The sequence below is a fragment of the Myotis lucifugus genome, unplaced genomic scaffold (assembly GCF_000147115.1).
Source record: "Myotis lucifugus unplaced genomic scaffold, Myoluc2.0 scaffold_203, whole genome shotgun sequence".
NCBI lineage: Eukaryota > Metazoa > Chordata > Mammalia > Chiroptera > Vespertilionidae > Myotis > Myotis lucifugus.
Window position 1 is genome coordinate 2,200,695 of NW_005871251.1, and position 13,524 is coordinate 2,214,218.

At 50.4% G+C, this 13,524-nt stretch overlaps 1 protein-coding gene across 2 annotated transcripts in view; it reads left to right on the forward strand.

Moving 5' to 3' along the window:
• IGSF3 (immunoglobulin superfamily member 3) overlaps positions 1–13,524 on the forward strand; it is an 80,795-nt gene that overhangs the window by 34,078 nt on the left and 33,193 nt on the right. For both annotated transcript variants that reach the window (XM_014463267.2, XM_023761249.1), the window contains exons 3-4: positions 8,886–9,263; positions 11,728–12,138. In XM_014463267.2, the coding sequence (XP_014318753.1) occupies positions 8,886–9,263; positions 11,728–12,138 (789 nt within the window). The remainder of the gene's footprint in view (positions 1–8,885; positions 9,264–11,727; positions 12,139–13,524) is intronic.

The following is a 13,524-nucleotide window of genomic DNA, read 5'->3' on the forward strand; positions in this document are numbered from 1 at the left end:
AAGAAGCACTGGGGATGTGAGTGAAGGAATGAATGGGTGTTATTTTTGTCCTTGAACTTGAAACCAGGCCAGGCCCTCCTTGTCTCACCTGACTGTGAATTTGGTCTTGCCCTCTGCTCTGTCCTCCACCTGCCCCAGGGATGATTCAAAAGTGCAAACCTGATCTGAGTCCTCGCTCTCCTAGCCAGCCTCTTTCTCACTTCCCGTGCCAGGGGTGGGGGGATTGACCTTTCCAGTGCTCTCTCCCGCCTGGCTCTGCTGTGCCCTCCAGTCATGTGACAAAAGACCTCGGCAAACATCTTGCTAATCCTGGAACGTGTTGAAATGTTTTCGTGTGGCATGCACTTCTTCTCGCATCCTTCAAGACCCCATTCAAATACCACTGCTTCTTTGAAGCCTTTTTAGACCTGCTTTCTCCTGAGTGTCCTGAACTTCGCACCTCACTGCCATCACATGCTGGCATATATAATGATAGTTGTGTATTTCCTTTGGGATTGTCAGCTTAGGATAAAACTAGGTTTTATTTTTCCCTCACAGTTTCTGCCCTGGTCCCTTCATGTAATAGGTACTGAAAATACGTCGGTTGAGAGTATAGTGTATGTCTCAGTTATCTTTGCCGTGTAACAAATAACTCCAAAACTCAGTGGCTTAAAACAGCCGTTTTATTATGCTCATGGGTCTGTGGGTCAGAGTTCATGTGGGCACAGCAGGGATGGCTCCTCTCTGCTCCACCGTGTCTGGGCCTCAGGTGGGACCATTCAGTCCAACCTGGGAGGCGGCTCGCAGCTGAGGTCTGGGAGTGTAGGCCGTTCACGCGCATGGCTGGTAGCTGGTGCTGCCCGTGGATCTCGAGCTCCCCGTCTCTCCACGGGGCCTCTGGGCTCCCTGACAGCATGGCAGCCTCAGGATTCGAAGGCACAGGGCAGCAGGTGGCAGTGTGGAAGCTGCATCACTCTCTGTGACCTTGCCTTGAAAGTCACACAGTGTCACAGGCCTGCCCAGATTCAAAGGGCGGGGAATAAACGCCACCTCCTGATGGTCTGGCCACATTGCAGAAGAGTGTGTGGAACAGGAGCCATCGCTGCTGCCGTGTTTGGAAAACACAGCCTGCCCGGTGTGTGGGAGACCTCGGTTCACAGCTAGAGCTAATGTCAGCACGACTGCTGTTATTAGTAGGGTTGGTGGCTTAATGCGCACCGAGCACTTATCATGGGCCGGGTGTTAAATGTAGCAACTCATTTCCTCCCCCATCAGCGCTGTGGCCATTAGATCACTTTACAGATGAGGAAGCTGAGGCACGGAGAGGTTAAGTAACCAGCCGTGGCCTCACAGCGACGGCCTGTGTGGCCAGAGGTCAGGGAGGGGGAAGATTGCAGAATTACCTCCGTCCCTCGGGTCTGCCGCTGGGTGGTGGCATCGCACTTATCGAGTGGGAGTCGGTGGCTGTTTCCAAGGGATGTTTTTGAGGGAAGTAAGGCCGCAGAGGCATGCTCTTGTGCCCGTGGTCTTGGGAAGCTGAGCTGCGAGCCGACCTGGCTCAGGGGCTCCTGGTGTGTGTAGACCTTGGTTAGGCTGCCCCTGAGGGCGGTGACATTGACCTCGTGGGGCCTTCTTATTAAGGTGCTTCCCACAGTGACTATGTCTCCAGCCTGACTTGGTGACAACCCCGCTCCTTGCCTCAGGTTCAGCAACTGTAACATGAAGTCACTAGGAAGACAGCCCTTACGGTTTGCTGTGAGCATTAAATTAATACACGTGTCCTGGCCGGTGGGCTCAGTGGTTAGTGTGTCGACCCATGCACTAAAGTGTCACAGGTTTGATTCTTGGTCAAGGGCATGTACCTAGGTTGGGGTACATGCCCGTTGGTGGCCTGCGGGAGGCAACCAGTCAATGTGTCTCTCACGTTGATGTTTCTCTCTCTCTCCCTCCCCCTCCCTTCCACTTTCTCTGAAAAGCAATGGATAAACTATTCTCCAGTGAGGAATAACAACAACAATAACAACAAAAATACATGTAAAGCCCTCGGAACAGTGCCCCGGACCTGACCAGGGCCCAGCAGGGGCTGGCTGTCACTGTTGGTCAGGCTCAACCTTTGTGTCTGTCTGTCCCCTGGTCCAGAAAGGTTCTTTCAGCTCCTGCTACTCCTTGTCCTCCCTTAACTGAAGGCTACAGAGTGGGACTTCCCAGACCTTGTCGTTGGCGTGGCCGTCACTGGCGTGGCCTTCCCGACCGCTCTCTCGGGAGCCTCTATGTCTGTGAAGCACTTGGTTGCCTGGTGTGTTGGGCAGTTTTTGCTTGGGGCCCTACAGACTCCCCATCATCGTCTTCAGGGCCAGGTTGGCACAAAACCCAGCCGGTGGTTTAACATCACTTATCACTGCCATTCACCGACCCGACCGCAAGTCAGTATGTGCCACAGCCTGAAAAGACCATCAGTCATGTTCTTTGTCATGGAGAAAGGGACCTAACCTTGAAGATCATTTCCTGGTCTGGTAAATGTGGCTGTAATGAAATCGCCCCATTTAGTCATGAGGATTAAATGAGATGATGGACCCAGAGCAGTTAGGACAGTGCTGGGCACACTAACGTGCTAATCATCATCATCATCATCATCATTTATCTTCATCTTAAAACAGCACATGCCTGCTTATTTTTAAAAAATGGGAAAATAGAGGAGAGGAAAAGGGAGGGAATCACCCATATTCTCAACACTCGAAGATTCATGCCAATTTCATTAGTGTTTTGTTTGGTTGTTTTCTAGGTAAGGTATTTTTTTTTTGAAAGTGAAGGTTTTTAAAAAAAAGTAGATTTATTGATTTCAGAGAGGAAGGGAGAGGGAGAGAGAAATAGAAACATCAATGATGAGAGCAAATCATTGATTGGCTGCCTCCTGTACGCCCCACACTGGGGATCGAGCCCGCAACCCAGGCATGTGCCTTTGGCCGGAATTGAACCTGGGACCTTTCAGTTCACAGGCCAACGCTCTACCCACTGAGCCAAACCGGCTAGGGCTAGGTACGGTATATTAACATAACTTTACTACAGATTCAATTTCAATTTTAGTCTTTTTTTAAAATGCTTTTGTACTGACAAAGATTTTTCCTATTTTGGGATTGCTGTCTCTCACTGGCAGAAATAAGAGGAAATTTAAATGTATTCATTTGATGACTTTCACAGTATTTGATCTCTAGGGTTACCTGTGAGACTGTGTAGGGTACACTGCACTATTCCCAGTTTACAGATGGAAACATACACTAGTGCAGCCGAGTGCCTCGCAGAATTTGTAACAACTGGGTGCCGATGGAGCTTTGGGGACGTAGGGCCCCACTGGAAGAGGAGATGTGGGATGGTGCGGTGGCTCCTGACGTGGTGACATGGTCAGTCACGCACCTTGAACATAGAAATTGGATTCCGTGCCTAGAGCTGTGGGTCCCCGAGCCCAGGCATGTGCTGAAAAATGCGTGAGAAGCTGGCTCTCAGGCGCAGCGACCTCTCTCTCCTCTGCCACCCCTGGCCAGGTTCATCTAGGACTCGGCACCAAGGAAAAGTGGAAGCACGCTTGGACAAGCTATACCTTGTAGAGCTAGTTGAGTGATATCATGAGTTTGTGACTGAGGACTGTCAAAACCAAATCTGAGCCCCGGCTGGGTGGCTCAGTTGGTTGGAGCATCTTTCCGTACACCAAAAGGGTTGCGGGTTCGATTCCTGGTCAGGACACATACCTGAGTTGTGGGTTCAATCCCCTGTTGGGATGCATACTGGAGGCAACTGGATGGATGTTTCTTTCTCAGGTTAATGCCCCGCCTCTCCCCGCTTTCCTCTCTCTAAAATCAATAAATCCTCAGGAGAGGATATAAAACAAAACAAAACAATAAGGACATGGTCTTTCCCACTGACCATTTATTGTCTAAAGCAAATGATTCTTAATCTTTTTTCTTGGCCTTGAATCTCTTTGAGAACCTTTTGAAATCTAGAAAAGCACACACATGTACATGTGACACAATTTTAAATTTAAGCTCGGAACCCACAGGTATCTATATTAGTCATATATCAGTATAAAACACATTTCCTCAAACTTAAGGCTTGAAAGAACAGTAAATCCTTCTCAATTTTATTGTAAATCTAAAACTGCTCTTTAAAAAAGACTTTAAAAAAATCTCAATGGGAGGAACTGTGCTCTGCTAAATTAGGAGAAAGATACAGAGATTTTCCACATGCCCTCCAGCCCCCACACAGGCATAGCCTCCCCCGTTATCAGCATCACTCACCAGAGGGGCATTTTCTTTATTACAAACTATGAACTTACATTGACACCATTATAATCACCCAGAGTTCATAGTTTACCTTAGGGTTCACTCTGGATGTTGTACATTCTATGGGTTTGGACAAATGCATGTATAATGACATGTACCCATCATTATACCATCGAGAGTATTTTCACTGCCCTGCAAACCTTCTGTGCTTTTCCTGTTCCTCTCCTCGGCCGCTGCAAACACTGATCCTTTTACTGTCTCCATAGTTTTGCCTTTTCCAGAATGTCATCAACTTGGGACGCATGCAGGGGAGCCTTTTCTGATGGGCTTCTTGCTCTTAGGAACATGCATTTGCGTTTCCTCTGTGTGTTTTCATGGTTTAACAGCTCCTTTCTTTTTAGTGTTGACTAATGATTGCCTTGTCTGGATGTGCCACAGTTTATCTATTCACCCTCTGAAGGACATCTTGATGCTTCCACGTTTTGGCAAATATGAATAGAGCTGCTATTAATATCCATGTGCAGGTTTGTGTAGACAAGATTTCCATTTCTTTGGATAAATACCAAGGAGCACTGTTGCTGAATTGTATGGGAGGAATATATTTAGTCTTGTAAGATACTGTGAAACTCCCTCCCAAAGTGTCTGTACCATTTTCATCCCCACCAGCAATGCATGAGAGTTCCTCCTGCTCCACATCCTCACCAGCATCTGGTGGTGTCAGTGTTCTGCATTTTGGCCATTCTAATAGTAATAGTAATAGTAATAGTAATAGTAATAGTAATAAATAGTAATAGTAATAGTAATAAATAGTAATAGTAATAGGGTATCTCATCGTTAAGTTTGAATTTCCCTGATGACATCTGATGTAGAGCATCTTGTCATGGGCTTACTTGCCATCTGTGTATCTTCTTTGGTGAGGTGTCTGTTAAGGACTTTGCCCCCCGCCCCCCCCCTTTTTTTTTAACCCTCACTCTAGGATATTTTTCTATTGTTTTTTTAAAAATATATATATATTTTTATTTATTTCATTGAGGAAGGGAGAGGGAGAGAGAGATAGAAACATCAGTGATGAGAGAGAATTATTGATGGGTTGCCTCCTGCATGCCCCACACTGGGGATCGAAGCCACAACCTGGGTGTGCCCTGACTGGGAATCGAGCTATGCCCTAATGGTTCATAGGTCAATGCTCAACCACTGAGCCATGCCGGCCAGGCTGGCAATCTGTCTTTTAATTGCTACATTTAGACTATTGACAAAGTGATTATTGATATAGTTGGACTGATATCTACCAAATCCATTACTATTTTTATTTGTTGCCCTTGTTTGTTTGCTTTTTTGTTCCTATTTTTATCTTCCACTTCTCTTCTGCCTTTTGTGTCTAGCTCTTTTTATACAGTTATATATAATACTTTGATCTTTTCTTTTTGAATTACAGAAGTGATATTTGTGTGCTGCTAAGTAATTCAAGGAGTGCAGGAATGTCAAAAGTAAAAATGGTTATCTAAAAGGAAAAGGCGAACCCTGCTCAGAGGAGCCTTCTGTGCTAGGCTGAGAGGGAAGATGGGGAAGGGGTTGGGCCAGGGAGGCCTTGGCCAGGGCTGGGGACCAGGTCTGTTTGAAGGCAGCCGTGTAGGAGAAGGAGCTCTGCACAGCAGGGCCAGTGCCAGGGGAAGGAAATGGGCGGGGCAGGGTGTGGAAGGGGAATAAGCTGCTGAGAAGAAAAGGTTAATTTTTATTTCTATGGAAAGGTCCACTTCCTAAGAACAGCATTATTTTCAGCGACTGAAGGAGATATTTCATAAGCGGAAGCAGGTGCAGCTGAATGTGTTTGGTTCAAGTACAGTCCAGTATTTATTTATTTGCCAGGGCGTTTATAACCTGCTTCCGGCTCGGACAAGTGGTTTTGACCCTGATGCCCCGGGCTCATTCAGGCCACTTAACACTGTTTAACTTTCGGGAGAGCAATGAGCAGGATCCGAGGATCGAGTGCTTTTGTAAGGTCTGTCAATAGAATCCACTCTGGGTGAGCTCTGTATTGTATCACAGTCGTTGTATCTGATGGCGGGTGCTGCCTGCTTCTGCCCTCTCCCTACAGGGGAAGGACACGTTCTTCATCCAAGCAAACATGGAGTCTTTCTGAAGGGAGGAGCTTAAAGTGATTGAGAGCCTTAAATTAGCAGAGGTTCTTTCATCTGGGCACCTGGCTGGCACTGGGCAAGCAGAGACACCTTAAGGCAGCGGCCTTGACCCTGGTCTGGGGTCCAGGCAGGGTTATTTATTCAAGCTCCCCGGGAGAGTCCAGGGAGGGCCCATGGCTGAGAGGTAGTCCCTTCAAGCAAGATGCTGGCCGGTCCTGGCCCGCCTCCAGCCTTCTCAGCAGCGGGTGGGAGTGACCGGGTGGGGAGTGGTCACAGCTGCCCAGTCACAGAGCACTGAGATCAAGGAGCCCTAAGTGGTATAAATGTGCTTACATTGTTTTCAAAGTCTCTGCGATTCTGGAGCGCTGCAGACATTTGTTCAAATGTCACCAGCTCAATGTTTCAAAGTGTCCTAAAGGGCACGTGGTCACAATGTGATGCAGCAAACGTTAACATACTAACGGTAAATAACTAACCAGCTGTCTTCTACGCGACTTTTCAGTGTAGAAAGGAATGCTGTCGACCGGGGTGTATGGTGTAAATTCACATGCCACTTGGATCTGTTGATTTGTAACACCCCCCCCGCCCCACACACACACGCACTTTTTTAGTTTCCCTGCTTCTGCTGAAGCCGAGACAGAGTTCTGTGGAAGGTTTTGTTTGGGAGAAGAGATTCTTTGCAAGTAAGAGTTTATGAGTCCCAAGCTTTACCTTGTAAGGTCTGTTTGAAAGTCGGTCATGTTGCATGTTAGATCAGCGGCTGGAGCACAGACACCCCCCGGCGGGGCTTCGAGCTGAGCCCACTAGGACATGAGCTGTCCCAGCTGCTCACCAGCTGCATCCACGACAGATAGGTTTACCCTGGGGCAGCTGTGGTTCTGTGTGGGAGGGAGTGGGCTGCAGCCGTGCGTGGAGGTGGGTGGCCCAGAGATGGTGTCACTGACAAGAGACCACTGGGATGTCCTTGTGTTATCACTGGCCTGTCCTCTGGATCCTGAGGCACAGAATGATCCAGCCAGAGGGGCCTGGGCCAGCAGCTCTTTTCCGAGGACTAGTCATGGGCTAGGCCCTGTAAGGCACACATTATCATCCCCATCTGACAGATGAGGAAACTAAGGCTCCGAGAGGTGAAGTAACGCTCCCAAGGTCACAGCTAGGAAGTGACAAAGTCAGCCTTTAGCACACATGCTAGTCTGCTGCAAAGCCTTCTTAGAAACCATGGTATAGATGGGGAGACCAAGGTCCCGAGGGCAAAGCAGCTTGTCCAGGGTGACAGCCCATTCCAGTTCCCGGCAAAGCTGCGCCTACCCCTCGCCTGCTCTTTCTGCCCACGGGAGGTCCAAGGTTGTCCACTCCCACTTTCTCAGTGACTCGAGCAGAATCAGTGTTGTGCTGGCTTGGAAGGAGACCGCTGTATCGATTTTTTGGTAAGACCGCTGTACCGATTTTTAGGTAATTTCCACACAAAGGTGGAATATTGGCACTAGATGAAAGGTAGATGAAAGGTAGACGTATTTTCTACAATGCCTCCAAGTTCCATCTTATTCTAACCACCTGTTTGCATGTAACTAGCATCTTTCTATATCATGTTGGTTTTTTCTCTTTAATGCTCAGGGGCCCAGGTATAGGGGACAGTTAGGTTCAGGGCCTCAGGTCTGGTAGACTTAAACCCACCCTATTGCCCCGTTCCCGAGTGTGCAAGGGAGACCATGATGAGAACACGGGGAAGGCAGGCAGGGGCCACCGTCGGGAGCATTTCCGGGCCAGAAGACCAGGGCTGGTGGGCGAATCAGAGCCGTGACCTCAAGGGCAGCCTTACTCGCATGTCACCCATCTGCGCTCAGCTCCCTCTGGTCAGTGTGTGGGCATCATGCAAGTTCACGTGCGCTCAGCTCAGAGCTGCCGCACCTGGAGGCTCAGCGCTGTCCCCATTCTTGGCGGGCAGAGGGGGTAAGGACTGCGTGCTCCTCTACAGGGTGTCCTGGAGGATCGACTTTTGAGAATAAAGGGTGCAGCCAAAAGAAGGGGCCTGTCCCCTCCCCCTCCACCCCTGCCAGCCCTCTAAGCGAGAAAGGGGCATTTCATTTCAGCCAGATCGCAAGGTTGTTTCTACTCCTTTCCATCTGAATTGTGCCAAGGATTCAACTTTTCCTGCTCATTTTGTCAAAAACCTTATAAGCAGCCTTAATGTGAATAGTTCTAAAATGCCACGTAAATGACAAACAGGGACTAAATGACATCCCCAAGGGTCAACTGCTGAATAAATAGCAGCACACGTCCTCGTGCGGTCAGGTCCCCGCACATGCCCGTTAGGGACCGTGCTTTCCCACGGAGGGTTTTAATGATGAGTATACATCACAGAGCCTCCGAAAGCGCCAGCGAGCTGCTGATGGTGCTGTCCTGCCACACAAACAGCAAACCCTCTGAGGATTGCTGCCTCCTTTGCTTTTGGTCGGAGTCGTAAGTGAGCCTGTTGTGTGTGTGTCCCCTGTAGGTGTAGTGACAGCACAGCGGCAAGTCGCCGTCCAGGAAGGCCCCTTGTACCGCGCGGAGGGCTCCCACATCACCATCTGGTGCAACGTGAGCGGCTACCAGGGATCTTCCGAGCAGAATTTCCAGTGGTCCATCTACCTGCCCTCGGCCCCAGAGCGCGAGGTCCAGATCGTCAGCACCGTGGACTCTTCCTTCCCTTACGCCATCTACACCCAGCGTGTGCGCAGCGGGAAGATCTACGTGGAGAGAATCCAGGGGAACTCGGCCCTGCTGCACATCACCGACCTCCAGGCCCGGGATGCCGGCGAGTACGAATGCTTCACACCCAACACCGATGAGCGATACTTCGGGAGCTACAGCGCCAAGATGAACCTAGTGGGTAAGGAGAGAGCCGTTGGTATGTGGCCAGTGTCCTGCCTGCCTGCGTGTCATGGTCAGTTCTGGTTGCTGTAACAAAGTATTGTAGACTGAGCAGCTTAAACAATAAGCATTTGTTTCTCACAGTTGGGGAAACTGGGTGCCAGCCTCATGGGTTCTGGTGGGAGCCCTCTTCCAGGTTGCGGACTGCTGACTTCTCATTGTGTCCTCACATGGTGGAGGGAGCGAGGGAGCACGCTCAGGTCCCCTTATAGGGGCACTAATATGGACTCACTTCTCTTGGACTGATCCTTCCCTTCCTCCTCCTCCTCCTCCTGCTCCTCCTCCTCCTCCTCCTCCTCCTCCTTCTCCCTCTCCCTCTCTTAAAATCCTCACCGAGGACATTCTTAGAGAAAGGAACGGCGGGGCGGGGTGGGGGGGGGAGTTAATTCTTTCAGAGTACAGCTTTATTTGACTTTAAAAAAAAAACACCTCCCCAGATATTTTAGAGGTCAACCAGTCATGTAAATGAATAAAGCTTGTGTTCCTTGATAAGGCTAAAACTTAACAAAGATCTAAAGCAGATGTTAAGTATTTCCGAGAAGGTTGACTAGCCCTCTAGCTGGTGAAAGGGGATATGAAAATATGAGCAAGGATGTCTGTGGTTGCTCACCTGAAGACATGACGAGGGCGATGAAGCCTCTGATGTCAGCGGGAAGAGAGGTGAAACCTCAGAGTTGGGCTCTGGGATGCGGGGGTGCCACGGAGTCAGGAAGTGAGTGCAGCTGCAGGTCCTTGCTCCGCCCTGGGCGTCCGGAGTCCTGGCTTAGCGAGTGGGGCATGGGCACCCGTTGGTGGGCGAGTCCCCAGCGATGGAGGGATCTCAGGGGAAGGGTTAGCACTATCCAGGCTGTTCTGTTTTTCTGCCCAAGTCATAATTTCTTTTCTTTTTTTCTTTTGCCGTCATAGTCTCTTCTCTAACAGTAACGGAATGATTTTTTAAGACATTAATCAAATCATGTCCTTTCCATGCTTAAAATTCTCTAGTGGCGTCAGCCACATTTAGAATAAATTCTGCTCTTTACTAGGTTCTGCAAGGCCCTACGTGAGCTAGCTCTTGCCTTCCCATGCCAAGTCATAATTTCCAGGCTTACTTGTGATAATAAAAACTGGAATTATTGATCCTTCCTCTTGGCACACACTGCCATCTGCCCACTCCCTCCCCCTCCAGCTTCCTTTGGTGACTTTTCCTTTCTGACAAGCCTGCACCCCAGCAGGAGGCCTGTAACCCAACCCTGAGAAATCACACACACACGGGGGTGTTTTCATCAGTCAGAGGTGGCGGGGGTGGGGGGGGGAGTGTTTAGTCCCCAGGGAAGAATTCTGACCAAGGAACCACAGAGCCGCTTCACGTGCCTGCGTCATCCCCCTACGGTGGCTTCCTGCCAGTGTGGAACACTTGGCACCTCAATTACATGAAAATTGAACCTGTTAAAATCAAGGATGATGATGCTTTTTTCTATCAAAAAAAAAATTTTTTTTTAAATAATAGCCTTCCTAGCGCAATGCCTTGTTGAGATCAGCTGGGGGGATGTGGGGCGGTGGCTGGAAGGGAGGAATTGAGGAAGTTGTATAGAGATAAAAACTCCCCGAGTTCCAGGAACAATTTCCGTTTGAAGATCAGTCAGAAGCCAATTTCACGTATCTTGAAGCAAGTACCAGAATGAACAATAAAATCTAATTTCCCCTAAAAGAACATGCTTTGTACATAGTATTTTTAGGGAGTTCGTTTAAAATCAAATACAACCCATCTTTTGTCTGAGTGTTGTGAAAATCACCAAGCAGGTAAGAGTAATTACCAGAAACTTGCAGTCCAGATCCAAACAGAAAACTCCCGTTTCTGTGCCATCTGGGGTCATCCGTGGCCTCGCAGCGATGGGTGGAGGCTGCATGGGGTGGGAGCTTTGCTGTTACCTGTCGTTGAGTCTGCTTCGACCCCTGGGGACCCTGTGACTGAGTGATGTCCACACTGTCCTGTCCTCAACAGCCCTGCTCAGCTCCTGTGGACTCATGCCTGTGGCTTCAGTCTTCCTCTTTTTCTGCTTCCATTTTCCCCAGCATTATTATTATTATTTTTAAATATATTTTTATTGATTTCAGAGAGGAAGGGAGAGGGAGAGAGAGAAACATCAATGACGAGAGAGAATTATTGATTGGCTGCCTCTTGCATGCCCCCTACTGGGGATCGAGCCTGAAACCTAGGCATGTGTCCTTGGCTGAAATTGAACCTGGGACCCTTCAGTCTGCAGGCCGACGCTCTATCCACTGAGCCAAACCGGCTAGGGCTTTCCCAGCATCATTGTCTTTTGCAAAGAACCCTGCTTTCTCAGGATGTGCCCAAAGCAGGACAGCTTCAGTTCTGTTGCTGTGACTGTACGCTTCTGCGGCTTCATTGTGACTGTGCACTGCGATGCTCTGTGTTGCAGTGATCCCAGACTCCCTGCAGACCACAGCCGTGCCCCAGACGCTGCACAAGGTGGAGCAGGACCCCCTGGAGCTCACGTGCGAGGTGGCCACCGAGACGGTCCAGCACAGCCACGTGTCTGTGGCCTGGCTCCGGCAGAGAGGCAGCGAGAGGCCCGTGGAGGTCATCGCCCTGAGCCGAGACTTCGTGCTCCACTCCAGCAGCGAGTACGCCCAGCGGCAGAGCCTGGGGGAGGTGCGGCTGGACAAGCTGGGGAGCAGCACCTTCCGCCTCACCGTCTTCCACCTGCAGCCGTCTGACCAGGGCGAGTTCTACTGCGAGGCCGCCGAGTGGATCCAGGATCCCGACGGCTCGTGGTACGCCATGACCCGAAAGCGCTCCGAGGGCACCGTGGTCACCGTCCAGCCCACAGGTCAGTCTCTCTCGTCCCCGTTCTCCACCCAGTGGGGAGGGTTGTCAGACATGGAGAGGGTGTGCAGACCCCTTCTTCAGTGACACCGGAAAGTGCACGAGGTTTTCACGGGAAGTTAGAGATGGTCCCGCCTTGGGCCAGAGGAAGCTGAGGGATGTATGGGGCCCAGGACTGGGTTCCATTAGCCATGCGCTTCCCCCTTTGGTGGCATTGCCTACTTCGGGTACCAATCCTGTTTCTTTCTAGAGGCCATTTGAGATTGGGAGCCTCCCATCATAGATACGAAATCCTGAGCTAGAGAAATTTTGGCAGCAGTGGTTATTTACGTACTGGAGGCCTGGTCACAAAATTCATGAACTCAGGGGTCCCTCAGCCCAGCCTGCGCCCTCTTGCAGTCTGGGAGCCCTCGGGGAGGGGGGGGGATGTCCGACTGACCACTTAGGCCAAGAAGGGGAGCGGGCCTAAGCCATCAGTTGGACATCCTTAGTGCTGCTGCTTAGGCGGGAGAGGCTCCTGCCACCACCGCTGTGCTCGCCAGCCGTGAGCCCAGCTCAGGGCTTCTAGCTGAGCAGCACTCCCCCTGTGGGAGTGCACTGACCACCAGGGGGCAGCTCCTGCATTGAGCGTCTACCCCCTGGTGTTCAGTGCGTGTCATAGCAACCGTTCCGTCTGCCATTTGGTCGATTTGTGTATTAGCCTTTTATTATATAGGATATATTTATTGATTTCAGAGAGGGGAAGGGAGAGAGAGAGAGAGAGAGAGAGTGAGAGAGAAACATCAATGATAAGAGAGAGTCATTGTTTGGCTGCTTCCTGCATGCCCCCTACTGGGGATGGAGTCCACAACCCAGGCATGTGCCCTGACCAGGAATGGAACCGTGACCTCCTGGTTGATAGGTAGACAACTGGGCAACATGGTTATTTTTTATATTATTTCTTTGGTGGTGTTTGATGATTTTCAAGATGCGTTGTCACCATTCTTTCACAGAATGTGAAGTAGGCAAGTAGGAAAGATGCGTGTGCTGGTGGTTTGCCGGCGGGGCCCCAGGAGGAGTCCTGGTGTGTTGTTGAGGCAGCTCCCAGAGCACTGGGTTCCCCATAAATGCTCTCTCAAGGGGAAGACCTCGGAAGTGGATTACCAAGTGACGAGTTTAGAGCTGGGTCAAGGTGATGGCAGCTCCATGAGCCGAGACCCTCCTGCTCCTCATGTTATCCTCCCACAGGGTCAGACTGCACCCCCGGCCCCCACGTCTGGCCCCCGCATCCAGCCTGCTGTTGCTGCGGCCTAGGCTGGCTGGGGCAGGCTCTCTGTGGGCCTTGGGTCCCCTGGCTTTGGTTGAGGGCGGTCACTGTGTGATTAAGGAGGTGTGGTGATGGCCCAGGAGC